Source organism: Melozone crissalis, unplaced genomic scaffold (assembly GCF_028551555.1).
Source record: "Melozone crissalis strain CALT ecotype California unplaced genomic scaffold, PUWL_Pcris_2 ptg000026l_1, whole genome shotgun sequence".
NCBI lineage: Eukaryota > Metazoa > Chordata > Aves > Passeriformes > Passerellidae > Melozone > Melozone crissalis.
Genome location: NW_026535804.1, coordinates 10,462,469 through 10,481,487, shown reverse-complemented (window position 1 = coordinate 10,481,487; position 19,019 = coordinate 10,462,469). Strand labels below are relative to the sequence as shown.

Here is a 19,019-nt window from a genome sequence, read left to right as displayed (position 1 = left end):
GTTTCAGGAATAAATGAATCCTTGAGATAAATGTAAGAGTAAATAAATGTAATAAAATTTCTTTGTCCCAGTGTTAGAACCATTCAGGTCCAGAAAGTAACACGGCTTGAATTTTATCTCCCCAGCCACATAAACACTGATTTATGTTTTTCTTCCTCCAGGTCTCAGTAATATCATAGGGATCATTGTCTACATATCGAGCAATGCAGGTGACCCAAGTGACAAGCGAGATGAGGACAAAAAGAACCATTACAACTATGGCTGGTCTTTTTATTTTGGAGCCTTGTCTTTTATTGTGGCCGAAACTATAGGTGTTCTGGCTGTGAACATTTATATTGAGAAGAACAAGGAGCTGAGGTTTAAGACCAAGAGGGAATTCCTTAAGACTTCTTCCAGTTCTCCTTATGCCAGGATGCCAAGCTATAGGTACAGGAGGCGGAGGTCCAGATCCAGCTCCCGCTCCACGGAGCCTTCTCCATCCAGGGACATTTCTCCAGTTGGCATGAAGATAGCAGGCACCATCCCCATGAACGAAATCTCCATGTACACCCTTTCCAGGGAGCCTTTGAAGGTGACCACGGCTGCCAGCTACAACGCAGACCAAGAAGCCAGTTTCCTGCAGGTCCACAACTTCCTCCAGAAGGAGTTTAAGGAAGGACTCCACGTCAACATGGTCAACAGGAGAACGACGCCGGTGTGAAGCACCTTCCTTCCTCGTGCTTTTTGAAGAGATACCCAAGCAGAATGGATCTGTCAGGAGCGATGTTAAAATACCCTCTCACCTCTTTAATTGTGGCATGTGTTGAGGTAGCAAGTGGAGGTCCTCTGGACCAACATAAAGATATTTACACGCTCGTAGCTTTTTTTGAAGCTATTTGGAGTTTGTTTATTTCCGTTCTTGGTGTCACAAGATGAAGGCAGTTCATGTTCCTGCACTTTTGTAGTGTCTACACAGTCTTGGAGAAACTGCAAAGGACTGGCCACCAGTGTGTTTTAAAGGATTACAGAAAATTTGTTGTACTTTTTTTTTTTTTCTAATATTGAGATCCCTTAATACAAACTTGCAAATATAATTTATAACCAAGCCCAAGGATGAAAATGAGCTACTCATCAAGTGAGCCACTTTCCTTCAACACGGCGTAAGCTTTGCCTCTTTCAAAATAAAAAAAAGAAAAAGAGAAAAAAAAAAAAAAGAAAATATTTTTGAAGGCAACACTTTCTAAAACTGACCTGTGCCACTGAAACCGTAGAGCACCCACGTACTGAGCATTACAGACTCTCTGATGGGGGTGGGAAGGGGGTCTCCCATTCCTGGGGTAAGGCATCCCTTGGGGCAACACAGGCCGAGGAGCAGAGGGTGGGTGCGTCTTGAAACACCTGGAAAGGGAAACAGATTAAAGCAGGTGGGACTTGAGCCTATTTGCAAGCATCATTTCTTGCCTAACGTTTAGAAAACTTGAATTCTCATTTTGACGAGCCCTAGTGCCTGATCCGGCAAGGTGCTGAGTGCTGGCTGTCAGGAGCCCCTGGAGATTTGCCCGAGCGCGGCGGGAGCAGAGCCGCCGCCGATTCCCCGATTCCCTTACGCTTCACAAGTGCAACACTAACGCTACTGGAAACAGAGATCTCTGAGAAACCGGGAGAGAAATGGAAACAGAGATCTCTGAGCAACCAGGAGAGAATGGAAATGGAGATCTCTGAGCAACCAGGAGAGAATGGGAAACAGAGATCTCTGAGCAACCAGGAGAGAATGGAAATGGAGATCTCTGAGCAACCAGGAGAGAATGGGAAACAGAGATCTCTGAGCAACCAGGAGAGAACCAGAAACGGAGATCTCTGAGCAACCAGGAGGGAATGGGAAACGGAGATCTCTGAGCAACCAGACGAGAATGCGCCCGGACTCGCGAACCTTCCCGCAGCAACGGGAGCCGAGTGTCAGCAGAGCAGATGACAACTTTGTATTTTTTAAAACAGAACAAAAAAAAAAAAAGAAAAAAAAAAGAAAAAAATAATCACCGTTTATGAGATATTTATTAAACTCTTTTTATTATGAATTAAGTGCCGCATGGTGCAAGGTATAGTTGCTTTTAGATGGAAATGGTGGTTTGACCTAATTTAATTTATTTTGTAATGATGCATCTACTTACGTGCAGAGAGCCCACAGCAAACTCTATGCATCACGTAAGGAGGGAACTAATTTGTACCCTGTGCTTCTGTCTGTTTCTAAAAGAGTCTGAATATTATTTTCTTTTCTTATAAATTCCTGCTTTCAGTTTTTATACTTAGGCTTGGATCTCAAAGCTCGATGGCCTGACTCAAAGGTAATTTCATTTAATAGTACTCATGCTGATTTTAGTGACCACTCGACCAAGCCATATGAGAATGAGGTGCCCGATTCCCCTCAGATGAATTAGATGCAGTGAGAGAGGAGCATCTAATTCCTATAGATTCCTTTGAATATCCCCATCATCTTTGCCCAGAAAAATCTTTGCTAGCAGAACACTCCACAAGAAAAAAATCTATAATTTGGAAAGTTTGGGTCACTGGTAGTGGGAGATCTCAGCCAAACTGTTAAAACCTCTTTAGTCTTAATTTATCCTCTGATGGCCCCAGGGCCAGAGACTCAGTGGTGGTTTGGATACGAGGCTTTCAGCTAGTGGAACCAAGTCCTCCAGGGAAATCCCGGAGCAGCTGCCTTAACATCCCAAAAAGGAAGTTGAACCCCTCTCCCCCCAGAGAAACCCACTCAAGCCTCTCTCCTTGCAAGAACCAAGACACAATTCTCAATTTTAAGCGAGAGTCTTCCCCTAGTCACTGTTAAGCTCTGCCTGGCCCTCAGCCTGGCACAGCCACATCGTTATTTTGGCAGGGGTGGGTTGGAGCCTTCATCCCTGCTCATTAAGAGTTTCCATTCAGGTTAAAACTCCGCTGGGATCCTTTTTTCAAACCTCTGAACTCTGAGAGCTAAAGCGAATGGAGCGATGGGAATGATTTAAAACTAGAAAATGTTGTGCTACTTTCTGTATCAACACACTATGGAGAAAGATGTTACACAAGCTTTTTAAAAAAAATTCAAACAGAGGCAGAAAAGAAAACTTTTTTACCTACTTTTCGGCTAGGACAACATAAAAGGGTTCTAAAATTATTAAAGTTCTTGATGAAAGGTTTTTTTTACAAGAATCTTTATGCTTTCAAACAATAAATTATTTCCTACTTTTTGAGACTTCGTAATATTAAAATACTTTGATTAGCTATGATAGAAGTAGAAGTTTGCAATGAAAAAAAATCCAACCTTCTGTCTCATTAGTGTGTCATACTAAGTGCTAATTAATTTACATCTAATTATAGTCAATGTATTTTTCAAGTGCAATTTCCCAGAACTATTTGTTTCCCACTGTGTTAAAAAACTAATAGTTAGAACTAAGTCCTCATCCGTGTTTCCTGTAATTAAGAATAAAACCATTCCCTTTCAAACCAGGAGTTAGATATAGGCTGTTTCTCTAATCTCATGTACCTTGAACTGGAAGTGGACAGTGTCAGGTTTGCTCGCGCGTGGGTTTTGTTCTTTTAGTCGTCGTTCTCCAGTGAATGTGCTTCAAACCACCCATCTGATTCCAGACAAAGTCCAAGGATTTTCTTCAGCCCAGCTCAGCCCTGCAGAGGCACGTGCAGTATTTTTGGCAGAGAAAGTCTTGCTGAGCGTTTTGGGATGTTGTTCTTTGCCTCCTCCCCCGGGGCAGGGCTGGGTCCAGCAGCTCTCCAGGAGTGATGCCCTGATTTGGTCCAAACTGGAGCATCTGCTCCTTCTCCAGCAGGCACCTTCAAGAAATGGAGCTGGAGTGGAGATCATGAGATGCTCATGAGGTCTGGACAGGGAACAAAGTCATGTGGACATAACAGGCACCAGAGTTTTTGTCCTGTGACACAACAAGGACTGTGACTGAAAACTCAGCAGTTAAGTTGCAGTGCAGCAAATTGTTCAACCAAAGCCAAAAACAAAAAAATTCATATGATAATTCCAGAAAACAAACAAACAACAACAACAAAAAACCCACCAAAAACCTCAAAAAACTCAAAACCCTGGTCCTTTCCCATTAAAAACTTTGATTCTGACAAAACTGAAAAATTTGCAGCATTCCTGCCCATGAGCAGTCTTGCTCCGTGGTTGATCTATCTGAACAGAGTCAGATTGTGCTCAGCCTTTGAAACCAGCCAGTGATAGTTTAAAAAAAAATTATCTGTTCTTCCACATCTCTCTGGTTTCCCTGGACAGCATCTAACAAATGAGCCCCATTTCCCAGCAAGGCCTGCAGATACCGTAAAACCATATCATTAGCAATTATCAGTCTTTTGGTATATAACACACTGTAGAAACAGAACTAAAAAAAAAACCAAAAAAAACCAAAAAACTATTGGATCAGATTTGATTTTCCAAGAAACAAAATTTCAGGTATACCATGAGCTCTCTCTTCCTTGTTTCTCATACACAATAGGAGTAAAAGGAGAAATCACTTCAGCTGCCCAGACATCTAACAATAAACTATTTTTTCTGTTTCTTTTTCTCTCTGTATGGATCACATATCCACAAGGGCTAATATATCATGTCCCTTGAGGCTACATTTCTGTCTGCAGTTTTAAAGTGTTATTTCCACTGTGCTTCAGTTCTACTGGTATAATCACAACCATGTATAATGTACTTAATCCTTACTTTTTAAATAAACCATTTTAAATGTACTTGGTTTTGTGTGGAGAGAGGTATATAGATTTTTAATTTCCAAATTCTTGGAGCTGAGATTTCAGGGGTTTTTTTCATGTTTTTCACTGATTGAAGCTGGCCATGTTACTGGGCACCAGTATTTCAGAGGAGATAAAATTATTCTTGTGGTCCCAGAGACCACAGAATCTCCAAGATAAGCTATCTTCATGATATTTTCAGTTATTTGGTTGGAAATTAAGAAAAACCTCATTCCCAGTTAAACCTGTCCCATACGAGACCCACTGTGGTCTCAGTGCCCAGTTTGTGCCTGGTGTGGTGACCAGAGGCCACTGCAAACCACCCTTGAGGAAAACAACCCAGAGTGTTCTGAAGCACCTCCCTGAGCCTGAGCCTTCCTCCAGCTTTTGAGCTTTCTTATGAGCTCACCTGGAGCCTCCTCCTCTCCCTGATCTCTCCCATATTGCCTGAAGGAAGGCTGGCCCCACATGCTGCTGCTGCTCTGATCAGCACCACAAAACCCAGCAGTGCCAAACGCTGCTGGGTCAGCAGCTGAGCAGCCTCTCCCCCCCCAGCCAGCCCCAGCCATCCCCGCATCACAGACAGGATTCCTTCTTCAAACACTTCTTTCAGCTTCACCTCCCAGCTCCTCAGCCTCCAGACTGTCTCAAGGATGAGTTCTGGCTGCCTGGCTCTGCCCACCTCTCCCAGGCTCACCATGAACTGGCACGTCTGCAGGGAGCCACAGGATTCGTCTTCTCACACGCCTCTGACACAAGGTAGTGAATTCATTTAAAGCTCAGGCCCAAAGCTGCTTCCTTTTGAAATAAAGAAATGTTTTTCCCACATTTATGAGCAAGTCTATGGGTAAATGGTGACCCCAAGAGCTGTGGCTGCCCCACTGTGAGCAGGGGTGTTGGGAGAAGTGATGTTTGAGGAGGGGGAAGCACAGACAGGCTTTGGGAAGGGGGAAAAAGAGGATGTGGCATTTCCTTGGAATGAGAGAACCAACAGACACGGGCAGTGCCTGTTTCCAAAGGGAAAGGAGAGGCTGTGCATCTGTCTGCAGCCCAGCTCAGCTTTCACAGGGCCAGGATCGCTTTCCCCAGCACCGCCTGCAGTATTTTGGGAGCTCAGAGCTCTGGGTCACTCCCAGGGGCAGCAGGGATGGCCAGTACACACAGCAGGGTGGGATTCTACTGAAAAATAAAGCAGCCAGCCAAACCTCACACATTCAGCTCTTGTGTTCCACGATTGCCCCCCCAGAATTGGGGAGCTTTCAGAGGGTGCCTTTGGTGGCATTCCCAGGTTTTGGCTCTGCAGCCCCCTCCCCAGTCCCTGTGCTCTCAGCACACTGGGGCAATGCAGGCTGGAGAGCCCAAATATTGGTGAGGAGATCCTGCTTGAGGAAAGCTCTTTGCTGAACTCCCATCTGAGCTGAGAGCAGAGCAGTGCTGCCTCCCCCTCTCTGGGTTACTCTGACTGGGATGGATTTTTGCAGAGCAATGTTCTGCAAGCAGGGAGCCACAGAGTGAGGTTAATCTGCTTGTGGTAAATGCTGAGGCTGCTCTGAAAGAAATACAGAAGAGTGCAAGTGCTGGGGAGCAGAGCCAAGTCACCACCTCTGCCAGGGAAAAAACCAACACAGTAGCTGGGCTTCAGATGCCTCCTCTGGCATTTTCTCCAGAAGAGAAACAGAATTGTGTCCCTCACTTGCTGCTGCTAAAATGCAATTAATTGCAGCCCTCCCTACTTTCCAACAGGTCATCATTAATAATCTGTTTATATTTTATATTATATTGATTTTTAAATGTGAATATTTACCAGCTGACATAGGGAGGCTGCAGGAACCATTCCCAGAGGATTAGGTATCATGGTCTTCTGGATGTGCAGAAAACTTCCAGGGTTTGCTTTAGTCCTGTGCTCCTCCAAAAATCTGTTTTGTTTCTACATTTGCCAAACGCCCACAAATAACACACAAAACCCATTTTTTCCCATGGGCTGGCAGCTCTAGGTCATTTTTGGGGGCTGGGGGGAGTGTTTCACCTCAGCTGCAGCAATGTGAGCTTGGGAAGCCACTGCTGCCCATGCTGGGGCTCACTGGAGCCTGCTCACACTCCCAGCTCCACCCAGCAGCAGCCAAGGATCAATTATCCACTTCTGATTTCACTCCAGTTGTTTCCTGGAGATTAGGAAACTCAAAGCCAAACCAAACCCATAGAACTTCTCCAGAATGAAGGATCTAAATGAGAACAAGTGTGATTCTTGCCAACACTGGAAGAGGCACAAAGACCAACACCGGTGAACAAAATTAATGAGTTCCCACCCCTGCAGTCCTTGTAGGTTGTAATTAGTCTAAAGCAGGATCATTAGCACTTGATGTCTCAGGAACCAAAGCCTCACTTTGTGCCCACATTTGCAAACACATTCACTTCCCTCTGCTCCACCTGTGGAGTTTGTAGCATCAATGAATTGAAGTTGAGATGCAGCTCCTGAGATCAACTGATGTCTAGTGAAATTTAACAGGAGTCTACTTCAAAGGAAAAGGCATTACATCTCTAACGCTTTTCTTTTCTGGCTTAAAGTCTGCTCCCTTTAGGTCTTTCTGCTTTCACTCTTGGTTCTGGCTTAAATGGAAGCCTCTAATATCTCTGCCAGCCCAGCATGGATGTGCCTGTGGTCCCTGGTCCCTGCCTTGCTCCATGTCCCCACTGCCCTCCCTGGTCCCCTTTCCCTCCAATTTTACCCCAGGTACCTTCACTCCTGCCCATGGTTCCCACATCCCAGCAAGAATGTGGCTCCAGATGCCATCCTGGGTGCCCACATGTCCCTCTGCCCCACAGGGGTGTCTCAGCCATCCCTGCCACACATCAAGCAGAGTAATGTTAGCTCAAGTCATACTTCAATTACTTTTTTTACACCAATATTTTTTAAATTACATTTTATTTTCTCTCCCTTTTCCATGCTCTCCCTACACATTAATTTGTTGCTCCACACTGTCCTCATCAACCTGAGCTGACACCTCTGCACCTTTATTTTGACATCAAACTGGGGTGTTAATAAAGCAGAACTGGAGTAGCTCTGACATTATCTTGACACAATGATATTTGCAGCTTTCCACTGGCATTTTTTTAACCATTCTTTTAACATTCAGGTACTGTCACCCTCCTCAGTTTGACATCACAATTGTAATGTCACCTCCACAGTGGCCTCTGCATTGACATTACCATCAAATTGGCTTTACAATCAGCTGAAATATCAAAGGGAAGGAGAGAGGCTGGCCCAGCTCCAGCAATCTGAGCTCAAGGCAAGTGAAGTCACTGCTGGAGAAAGGAATGGATGTGCTGGGTGGCTGCTGGAGTTACTGCAGGTATCAAGGAACCTGGCTGATAGGAAAGCAAATGAGTATTTGAGAGATATTGCATTAGAAAAAGAACAAAAAAGACACAAAAAACCTTACAACAAAAAAAGCAAAATGACAACAACAACAAAAAATGGAACCCACAAAAAAACACCCACCAACTCATAACAGTTCAGGTTAATTAAAAATTATTATAATAAAAGCTTAGAATAAAAATAACTATATTAAGATAAATAATAAAATAGACTAGTTGGCTTATTTTATCACTCTCTGGCACAGTTCTGGGCTCTCACAGTTCTGGTGGACCTGGAGGCAGGTCCATGTCTGAGCTCCTGTGAGCTGCAGGCGTGGGGTGACAGCTCCAGGGCTATTATGCTGTTTAGGATCAGAGGATCAGTCTGCACTCAGGCCCAGCACTATTATAAACACAGCTGTTTTTATAACCTCGCTGAAAAGTTAATCATCCTATTAATGCCTATTTCTGGGCATGCTGCAAGTGAAGAGATCTCAGCCCCTGCGCGGCGGCCGCAGCGCCCGCCCGGCCGGGCGTGGGAATCCAAAACAACCCGGGCGGGACGGGGCCGAAAGCTGAGCTGTGCACGGGGAGCCTCCTGACACAGCCCAGCAGCTGCCTGAGGCCCGGGGCTGACATTTCCAGGCTCTCAGATGCGCCAGGATTTCGGGAGCCCTGGCGAATCCCCCGCCGTGCTCGGCCGGGAGCGCCGGTGCCCAGCGAGATGGACGAGAGCAAACCCCTGAAGGTGCGGCTGACGTTCTCGGTCATCCTGGTGGGCATCTCGCTGCTCTTCGCCGCCGTGGTCACCGACCACTGGGCCGTGCTCAGCCCCAGCCTGGAGGAAAACACCACCAGCTGCGAGGCGGCGCATTTCGGGCTCTGGAGACTCTGCACCAAGCGGATTTTCATGCAGGAGCCGAGTCCCAAAGAGAAGAGCTGTGGGCCCATCAGCCTGCCAGGAGGTACGTGAGCACCAGGATCACAGCAGGCTTTGCTTGGGAGGTTGGAGGACAGAGCAAAGGAAAAAGGCTCCATGTCCTCTGTGGCAGAAGGAAAGTGGGCACTGAGTTTGGGGTTGGGTGCATGGGGTCGTTTTCATGGTGGTGTGCAAACACACCTCCATGAGTTGCCAACTCCTGCTGGGGCTGCTTTGCTGTGTTGCCTTGGTCTGATTGTGACCATATTTGTGTCTCCCGTGCAGCAGCGACAGTGGTGGGGAGAAGGGGAGGAGGATTGGGCACAGTGGGAATCACAAAGGGAGATTGGGATGGAGGGAATCTTGCTGAACCCCAGCCAAGGGTCCTACAGGCATGCTGACAGCAGCAGCCAAGAGTGAGGATTTACGGGTCCACCAAACCCAGCTGGATCCTTAGGATTTCCAGATCCATATAATCCCAGAGGAACAGCCATCCATGGTGGATTATCTCTGAGCTGTTCAGTAACAGCCATTCCACAAGGCAGGGAGAGATGGTTTGTCAACTTCCAGAAAAAAAAGAGTCATAAATGGAGTTTGAATCAATTTCTCAAGGACTTAGGGAGCCTCCTCACCTCTCACCAGAGGCACCTGCAGCTCAGTGGATGGGGAGGGCAGTGGGCACAGCAGCTTTCCGGGAAGGCTGCTCCATTCCCTGGTTAAAGGAGCTCATTATGTTTTTGCTGATTGCCAAGTCAGCAACATCCGCGCCGCTTGCACTAATACACTCCCTCTGTGACTGAGCCACGCTGCTTTTTTAGAAGGCTTATAGGGTACTGGATGCTTTCCAGAACAGAAATAACAGGATTGCCTTCGTGTTAGACTCACTGCTTGAAATGAAATATATGTTAACACATATTTGGAAATTTCCTGTGAAAAATCTTCCTGCTTGGGCTGACTGTATATTGCCTGTATTACTGCAATTCTTTATCTCTTTGGCCAAATTACATGTTGTGAAGAGAAAAGCTGAGCCTCAGCATGTGGATCTGCCTCTAACCAAACTTGGGAGTGTGTCATCCATATGCTTAATGTCTCTCAGGAAGGTACTTACGTGCCTAGAGACGTATTCCTCGCTGCACGCCTTCCCCCACGCACTGAGAACTCCCACTAAAGGAAAAACAATGGAAATTGGTGGATAAACAGCAAAACTGCACGACCGTGGGGTAAATATAAAACTCATAAATATCCAGCTGTCTGCACAAAGCAGATTCGCAGGCAGGGCACAGGAAAGCAGCCGCTATCTTTGACAGACATCAGCATGTGCTCGCACAGACGTTGAATCACATCCCAGCGCCGCATTCCGCCAGGCACAGGGGAGCTGGGAATTATGGAGGGGCTGGGCTGGCCCCCACACCAGAGCTGCTTCATCCCAGTTTTTAAACGATATTTGGGAATTGGGATGACAGCCTGCGTCGTAATCACGTTCCAGAGGGTGAAATTCGCACCTCATTTATAACATAAATACCTTCATCCCTGTTAGAGCCGGGAGAGGATCAGAGCGAGGGAGGGGAGAGCAGCCCCGGGGCTGGGGCTGCTGAGTGAGGCTGCGGCCGCACGGCTCCTGCTCGATTGATTTCACACTTCTGGGAAGGGATGTCGGCAGGGAAACACCAGGGTTGTGAAACCTGCAGCAGCCAAGAAAATGTGAATGAACAAACGCGCAGTAAAAGAGCAGATGCAGGCGCTGCTTTTCCTGAAAATCATGAGATATAACCAGACATTACTGCCAGGACTGGGAAAGAGGCATCAGAATTTATCACTGAATTAATAACCATTTACCAGTCGCTCCCTGTGGAGGAAATGGATGGCATGATTAACGTTATTTATTGGGTTTTGAGCTCAGCACAGCGCAGAGTGGGGAGGATGACTTGGCTCGCAGTCCACAAAGCAGGGCTGTGATTTAGGCAGAGGTTTAAAATTTTACAGCACCCATCCGAGGGTGTTGACAAATTGAAAAGGGTTCAGCATGCTGCTGTAACAAATAAAAAGATCAGGGAGATGGTTGTTAAAACCAGGCAAATTCAGATTAATACTGAGACATTTTAAACTGTGGTCGGTGGGCACTGGGGCATTTTACTGCCAGCTGTAAATGCAGTTCAGTGTCACTGCCCGTAACTCTGGTGCTGGTGCTGTGCTGAAAAGTGGCTCCTGTGATCTGGGCAGCAGCAAGGGAGTTCAACAGCTTAAACAGGGCCCTGTGAATGCAGGAACCTGAGCACAGGCAGCTGGAGAGGAGAAGTGCTGGGGCAAATGGGCTGTCAGCAGGGCTCTGTTCCCTGCTACAGGAGACTCACCCTGCAGGACAGGTGTGAAATGAAACTGCTTGGAGAGACCATCTCCAAAGCTCTGTGTGTGTCAAAGTGTCAAAGGCCTCGTTGGCCAGGTCAGAGCCCAAGGCCTGGCCCCTCCATGGCTCAGCCCTCACCTTAGCACATCCTCTAAGGGCTGCCAAACTCAGCACAACTCTCCCAAACTCAGCACAAGTGGAAACCCCACACTAAAACCCAGGATTTTCCAAGCATCCACCCTGCCACAAACTCCTCATGCTCTGTCCATCTCAGGTTCCAGAGCAAGGTGGGCTCCAGCCCTTTCCCAGCCTGTCACTCCAGTACTTGCAGGGGACAGCTGCCACCCAAAACTGTGCATGGCCTGAACATCTCATGGTCTTTCCAGCCTTTCTTTCCCTCCCAAAGTCTCCAAGTTGCAATTCCCCAAGGTTCAACCACAGCTCAGTGAGATTGCATTTCTCCTGCATCCCATGGCTTCATCCAGGAGTGATGGATCTGAGGGGCAGGGAGCAGGAAGGCTGTGAGAGGTGAGGACACTCTGTGATAAACCAAACTACAACCCTGAAGTTTGTGTGACCACAGAGCCCTGGACTGTCCCCATCAGCACCCTGGGGTGGCCTCGTGGCAGAGATGATGGAATTGGGGTGTGGAGAAAGGAAGATTGCCACAGTGTCCATCCATTATCAACCCCAGTGGAAATCCTATCTAACATGTAAATGTGCTGTGGCATAAATGGGCTTTTCTCTTATTCATGGTGGCCCCAGAGTCATTGCAGTGCCTCAGCTCTGCTGAATACCAGACTTGTTGGAACAGATATCACCAGCTCAACAGAGCATGGGAGCACCTTCAAACTGAAAACAATTCAGCATTTCACCAAAACAGATCTAGCTCTATTTTCCCACAACAAGTGCATTTTCCAAAACCACCAACCCACTTGTGTGATGGCCCTTCTGTCATACACTGGCAGAGCTTTGCTAAGGGCCATAAGGGACAGAGGCAGCTCCATCTCCTGCAGACAAATCCACCTCTGAAAGGTTTATGGGGATGGAGGGTGGGCTGGGCTGGTTTGGCTCCCCTGCAGTGGACACAGAGCTGTGCTGTGCTCACACCACACCAAGTCTGGATGGCTCCACCTTTGCACTGCATGCCTGGGGGCTCCTTTGAGTTCAGGCTTTTTAGAGAATTAATGAAAAGCTAAACCAAGCAATCCCAAAATAAAGTGTCCCAGACACAGTGCTCAGCCTCTGACACCACTGAGTTGCTGGTGGAGGTACACAACCACTGCTTTGAGGCTCAAAATTCACAATTAGAGTCACAGAGGGCTGAGTTCAAATGTATTTCTTCCAGTCATTTGCAAGGATAATAAAGAACAGGTCAGGAGATTCCAGAGCTAAACATTAACCTTGTCTCCAGCAAGGAGAATCTGCAGATGAAATAAAAGTCAGCTTATAAACTTAAGTAGATAAGAGTGTCTCCAAGGAATCTTCCCCTAACAGGCCCAAAAGTGCTGCTTTGCAATTACCCATCTCCTGGGAGAGGGAAAATAAATCCTCTCTGAGTCACTAACTCCAGCAGCCACCATTTACATGACAGAAAAAACCACAAGAACCAACAGGTAGAGCACAGGGACCTTCTGCCAGAGAAATTAGTGCTGTAAGGAGGCACTGAAATGCTCCCAGGCAGAAACCCACAGCAGTCCCTGCATGTCCTGCACCCAGCCGGGCTCAGGCTTCACCCTGTGCCTGTCCAGCCTGGGTGGAGACAGGGCCAGAGCTTCTCCCAGGCTTCCCCCCAGCACCTTCTGGAAGCTGGTGCTAAATTTGTTATTTAACAGAAGGGAAGCCCCTCAGGGAAGGGGCCCCATTTTTGTGTTTCAGACAGCCTGGGCCACTGGGAGCCCCTGGGTGCTGCAGGGGTGCTGGGCAGGTGCTGAGTGTGTCCCACAGCCCAGCCCAGCCCAGCCTAGCTTAGCCTAGCTCAGCTCAGCCTGGCCCGGCCCAAACCAAACCAAACCAAACCAAACCAAACCAAACCAAACCAAACCAGCCTGGCCCAGCCCAGCCCGGCCCAGCCCAGCCCAGCTCAGCCCAGCCTGACCTGGCCCAGCTTAGCCCAGCCCAGCCCGGCCCAGCAGGACACAGCGCAGTCAGGGCTGGCGCTGCTCAGCGCGTCCCCACCAGTGCCACCCTTCCAGCCAAATTCCTGGCCAGCAACTGCTCTCTGAGCTCCACACCCCTGCAAAGCCTCAATTAAATCAGTTATAAATAGCAGAACACCCTCCACCCTTCCCTGCTGCTGCCAAGGCCCAGTCAGCAGCTCCTCCTCAGCAGAGCCTCCCCATCCCGCTGAGGCCCCAGTGCCATTGCTGCCCTCACTGACCCTCACAGGCTGAGGAGCAGCAAGGATCCTGGCCATGGAGAGAGCTAACACCTTCCCTAATGTACTAAAGCTAAAAAAGAGAAGCAAGCTTGTACAAATGTGGTACAGAGCATGAGCTGGAGGCTAATCCCAGCATATACTGCAGTTCAAATCGCACAAAACACCATGAAAGCATTTTCTTATTTGCACAGGAAAATTTCCATGTTTATTCAAGTGGTCTTGGATAATATAGAGAATCAGAGGATTCCCCATAGGAATAGAAATACCACTTGCTAATGATGGGTGTCCTCCATCAAGTTTCCTTTCAGTGTCACAGCTAATAAAATTTCTTAGTAGGATGCTGAGTATGGCAGAAATAGCATCCCCACACCCCCTGCCCCACAATCCTGATCCCTGCTTGCTTCCTGACCCTCCTACAAATGCCTCGTACCTGGTGCAGTGCTCATGTGAAGTCCAGACACAGGAACTTCATAAAGCTCCCTCCATCTAACTCTGCTGTCCTATCAAATTAACTTAACAGGCTGCTCTGATGGGATCAAACTTGGATAATGCTGCTCTGATGGGATCAAACTTGGATAATGCCTGCCATGAGAGCCTCTCTGCCCTTGGCTCACACAGCCTTCCCTTCCCTGGGCAACTGCTTGGGCTTCAAAAAGCTTTGGTCTTTTTTGCTTTGTTCTTTTTTTACTGAAAGCCACAAAAAAAAAAAAAAAAGCTCTTAGCATCCCTATTTTAGTCAAACACCATGTGCTGTGCTGCATTGCAGCAGCCTCATCTCTGGGACCCCCAGATCAGCAAATTCCCCCCACTGGCACACAGGGCTCTGTGAGCTGCAGGAGGGAAGAGCAGAAGGGAAAGGTGGGTGGGACCCTCCATCCTCCCTGCCTGCACCCCAAGGTCACCATGGAGTGGGTTGGGGAGGGAAGGGAGCTGCCAGCTCAGCTGTGGGCACAGCAGATCCCAGCCCCAGGAAATGCTGCAGCTCTGAGAGGCAGAAACGTGTGATGGCCAAAGACACAATGAGAAAAATCATCTGTAATTCATATTTTAAGCAGGAGAGCAATCAGCTCTGAGAGGGATACAAAAGGTATCAGAGGGGTTTCAGCCTTGTCCATGCTGGAGCCTGGTGTCCTCATCTGCTCCCAGAGAAATCAGATCCAACCCCAGTTCTTCAGTATCACCAAGGGTAGGGAGCCTCCAAACCACTGCAAGCTTGGTACATCAATAAAAAGCTAATTCAGTCTTACTGCATTTTATCACAGGCTTCCAAGAGCACAAAATTGAATTTTCTTTTCTCTTTCAGACCACAACTGCTCCTACTTCAAGCACTTCACTCCAGGAGAGACCTCGGAGATATTTGAAGTAACCACCCAGAAAGGTAAGAATGATTCCAAAAGAATATTTTCCTAATGTTGTAAGAAGTGATGGGCGCACAAGATTTAATGGAAAGGGGTCCCCAAAATGAGGGTTCAGCCCTGGTTCTGCTGAAAGCAGCAGAATTTCTAACAGGCACCATCAGCTGGGGAAAATGTGGAAAATGCCCTGGACAAGGTCAAATCCCAGCTTCCTGGGGACAATTATTTTTATATATGATCACACCCATAAACATGATTTTACATAAGTTGTCCCACAAATATATAACAATGTCAATACCCAGGAAAACTGCAAAAAGTCCTTCCAGGATAAAAATGACTTTACAACATTGGCACTATCCATGACACTCAGCCTTTGCCATTGAAGGGGAAGATATTAATAAAACCTAAATGAATAAATCATACCCTAAGCAGAGTCCTGACCTGAAAAGAAGTGCAGAGGCTCTCTGAGGACCATTAGGAATTTTATGGTTCATATTGATTTTATATGAAAGTCATGTAAAAAATAGAGCAATCGATGAATGGAAGGAACAGGGATCCTGCAAAGACATGAACTGTCAGTGTCTACAGCAAAATTGTCTTCCATGGACAAATTTCACATATTTAATAAGTCCAAATATGTTGAGGTCTCTCCTAACATACTCCTCTCTCTTTCTCATCCTCTCTTTGGGGACAAACTCCCTCACAGTTTGCAACACAACATATTTACTGTGGGAAATGGGAGCCATTGGATACATTGCATGTATTAATCTGCTCTGCTTCTAGAAATTATAATTGTGGAAAACCCTGAAGATAGGTTCCCTAAAAAAGTAGCTTCCTAAGACAGGAAAGACAGGAATTTAAACTAGATAGAAAAGTGTATATCTGAGTCACCTGCTTTTGCTCAGTTATCTGCTATCTAATCCAGCCACCTGATCTTCAAAATGCACCCAATGCCTTCAGGGCAATGCAGAAAAAAATCAGGAAGAATTTCTTCTTCAGGGAAAAAAAAAGTCAGGAAGAACTTCTTTTCTTTGGGGCAAAAAAGAAAATCTTAAGCCCAGCAAAAGATTTTACAATGAAACGAACACTTTCAGGCAGTTCCAGCACAGAGAAAAGAGAAACATTTAGAAAATGATAATAAAACAGTGATATGAAAAGCAGTGAGAACAAAGAGTAATCTGCTGTTCCCCTTTGCAGAAATAGCTCATTTGGATGGGAGCTAATTAGTAACAGGCAAAAAAAAATTCTTCATGATTTTGCCTGGGAGATATTTTATTTAAATGGCTTGAAAGGCAAATATCATCAGGCAGTGTGATGTTCATGCATGGCTACATGTGTTAAACATTAAACTAATCTGAAAACGAACTCAATATGCAAATGAAGGTTTGAATTACTCAATTAGCAACTCTCCCCCTCCACCCAGGCACTGAGCAGTGCTGGGCTGGGGGGAGTGTCCAGCACATGGCTTACAAAAACCTTTTGTAAGGACTTTTGGGGAGGGTTCAATCCCATGTCCTGAAGAAGCTGGGTTTGTACAGAGCTGGAAATCTCTGTTGTGAAGGCAAAGGAATAAAAATGAGCTGTGCAAACACTTCACCCTGGCCTGCTGTGCCCACCCAGGTGCTGAGCCCACGGGGCACTGGGACAGCACCAGCACAGTGCAGGGCCAGGGCTCTGCAGAAAGCACAGAATAAAAGCAGAAAGAGCTATTCCAGCTATTGAGCTAGTCTATTTACTCTGGGGGCAGGGTGTGGGGTGATGGGAGGGAACCAGAGCATGGAGCTCAGCAAGGCTTTGACAAGAACATTTCCATGGCAGAGCCAAAGCAGCTCCAGCAGCCCCATACAGGTGGGCTGGTGAGCAAAGGTGCCCTGGAGGGGAACCTCACCCTCAGGGGGTGTTCAGAAAGCGTTTTCCCGTTCCTGCTCTGCTTTTATACCTGCTTTTTTTCTTTTATACTCTGCTTTTTTCACATTCCAAAGATACATGGCCAGTACTTGTCCCCATTATCACTTGAAGAAAACAATTCACCAAAGCCAGCATTTCTCAGAGTGAGCTACTGTAACATCCCCACAGCGGATGGCAGCAGGCTCAAATGTGCACTATGTAATTTTTGGTGGTTTTTTCCCTTTGGCAGAATACAGCATCTCAGCTGCAGCCATTGCCATCTTCAGTGTTGGCTTTGCCATCATGGGGACGATCTGTGTGCTCCTGTCCTTCAGGAAGAAGAGGGATTATCTGCTGAAGCCAGCATCCATGTTCTACACCTTTGCAGGTATGGGGAGAGCTGCTCACATTTCTGTGCTTGGTTCATAGGACAACACAGAGAAATTTAAGATAGATCCTGAGGGGACAGAGACACTTTTAAAATACCCTGAAGCCATTTTCTTCCTGGCCACAGCCCACAGGTCCCTGTGTGGTGTGACAATGTCCTGTTCAGCAGCTGCTCTGTGTTTTCTCCAACCCCCTTTAAAAGTATATTCACTCCATTCAAGTATATTCACTGTCTGTCCCAGTCTGAACCAGGGACATACAATATTTTATCTCATTTATTAAGATTCAAACCAACAAAACAGCTGATCCAGGCCCAAAACACACAATTGTCTCCCAAGCACACGAAGACTGCACTTGTACATGAGCCAGGAATACTCTGACATGCCACAATGAGTGAAAGACAGAGGTGCAAATTGTCACCTCAATCTAAAATCTTCCTCAACCTCTGAAAAAGCTTCCCAGGGAATGCAATTATTCCTCCCCCACTTTGAATTTCCCATCCAAGCCTGCCTAAAAGATCACACTCAACAAGTCAGTGGCTGACCTCAGGTATGGCAGAGCTCCTGGCAGCTCTGAGCACTGGTTCCTTCAAACACTGAAGTCAGTGACTCACCTGTGAATCTCACTGCAGTTCCTGTATGCAAAACAACAGATGAGGCGGTTAATTAAGGATGAAAAATTGACAGCTGGTTATTCAACCCACTGCTCCTCTCTTCCTTCAGGTCTCTGCATCATCATCTCTGTAGAAGTCATGAGACAATCCGTGAAGAGGATGATTGACAGCAAGGAGACAGCCTGGATCAAGTACAGCTACTCCTGGTCCTTCGCCTGTGCCTGCTCCGCCTTCGTGCTGCTCTTCGTCTGCGGCATCGCGCTCCTCCTCATCGCGCTGCCCCGCTTCCCCCAGAACCCCTGGGAGACCTGCATGGATGCAGAACCCGAGCACTGATGGTCCCTGCACCCATGAAAAAATAGCCAGAAAGTGTTCTGAAAATGTTTGTATTTTTTAAAATGCCTGGGTCTCACTATACAATGTGCTCTCCACCAAGTGAGTCATTACTGAACCAAGGCATGTTCGATTGCAATTGTTGCTTTTTTCTTTTTCTCTCTTTTTTTTCCTTTCTTTTTTCTCTCTTTTTTGATTCTTTTTTTTCTTTTTCTTTTTTTAAGAAAGCAGAAAGACCACTTAACACCATCATGGGTGTATGAGAATGGCACTGCTCTGTGCCAATTTGGGGCTGCCCTGTGCTGATGCAGTTGAGGGGAAATGTGTGTCTGAGACAGCTTGGGTCACAGAGGAGACAGCTTTGTTATGGAGAAGATGTTTGGTGTAGTTGGGCATAGATCCACGAGGGATATCAGGTTTTTATACCTTACTTGGTCAGAGAGAGACACTGTGGGGAGTCAATGTCCCCATTTATGCCACTCTCCTTCCCTAAGAAGGGTTAGCTTGTTCCCCCAGGGTAAGTTGGAGATCCTTATGCTTTCTATTCAAATGTTAACATTTGATAAAAAGCAAAACAGAACTTTGCATAGCATTGGGATAAAAATCTCCCCTCCAAATTTACACCCTGCAGTTCCATTCTTTTAAATCAACTGTAAAACCCCACAAAACAGAGTCTTGTGTTCTGCTTAAACTTCAGTGGCGAAGCCAAGAAG

General features: G+C 46.8%; 2 protein-coding genes across 2 annotated transcripts in view; both read left to right on the top strand.

Annotated features, from left to right (window-relative positions):
- Window positions 1-1,682, top strand: part of CACNG4 (calcium voltage-gated channel auxiliary subunit gamma 4) — a 41,956-nt gene extending 40,274 nt beyond the window's left edge. Inside the window, exon 4 of the mRNA XM_054278589.1 lies at window positions 162-1,682. Coding sequence (XP_054134564.1) covers window positions 162-700 — 539 coding nt within the window. The 3' untranslated portion in view covers window positions 701-1,682. The remainder of the gene's footprint in view (window positions 1-161) is intronic.
- A 7,130-nt stretch (window positions 1,683-8,812) lies between these two features.
- Window positions 8,813-18,393, top strand: CACNG1 (calcium voltage-gated channel auxiliary subunit gamma 1). Its single transcript, XM_054278978.1, has 4 exons — window positions 8,813-9,053; window positions 15,035-15,109; window positions 17,224-17,361; window positions 18,083-18,393. Exons 1-4 carry the CDS (start codon window positions 8,813-8,815, stop codon window positions 18,307-18,309), a joined length of 681 nt encoding a protein of 226 aa, XP_054134953.1. The 3' UTR covers window positions 18,310-18,393.
- The last annotated feature ends 626 nt before the right edge of the window (window positions 18,394-19,019 follow it).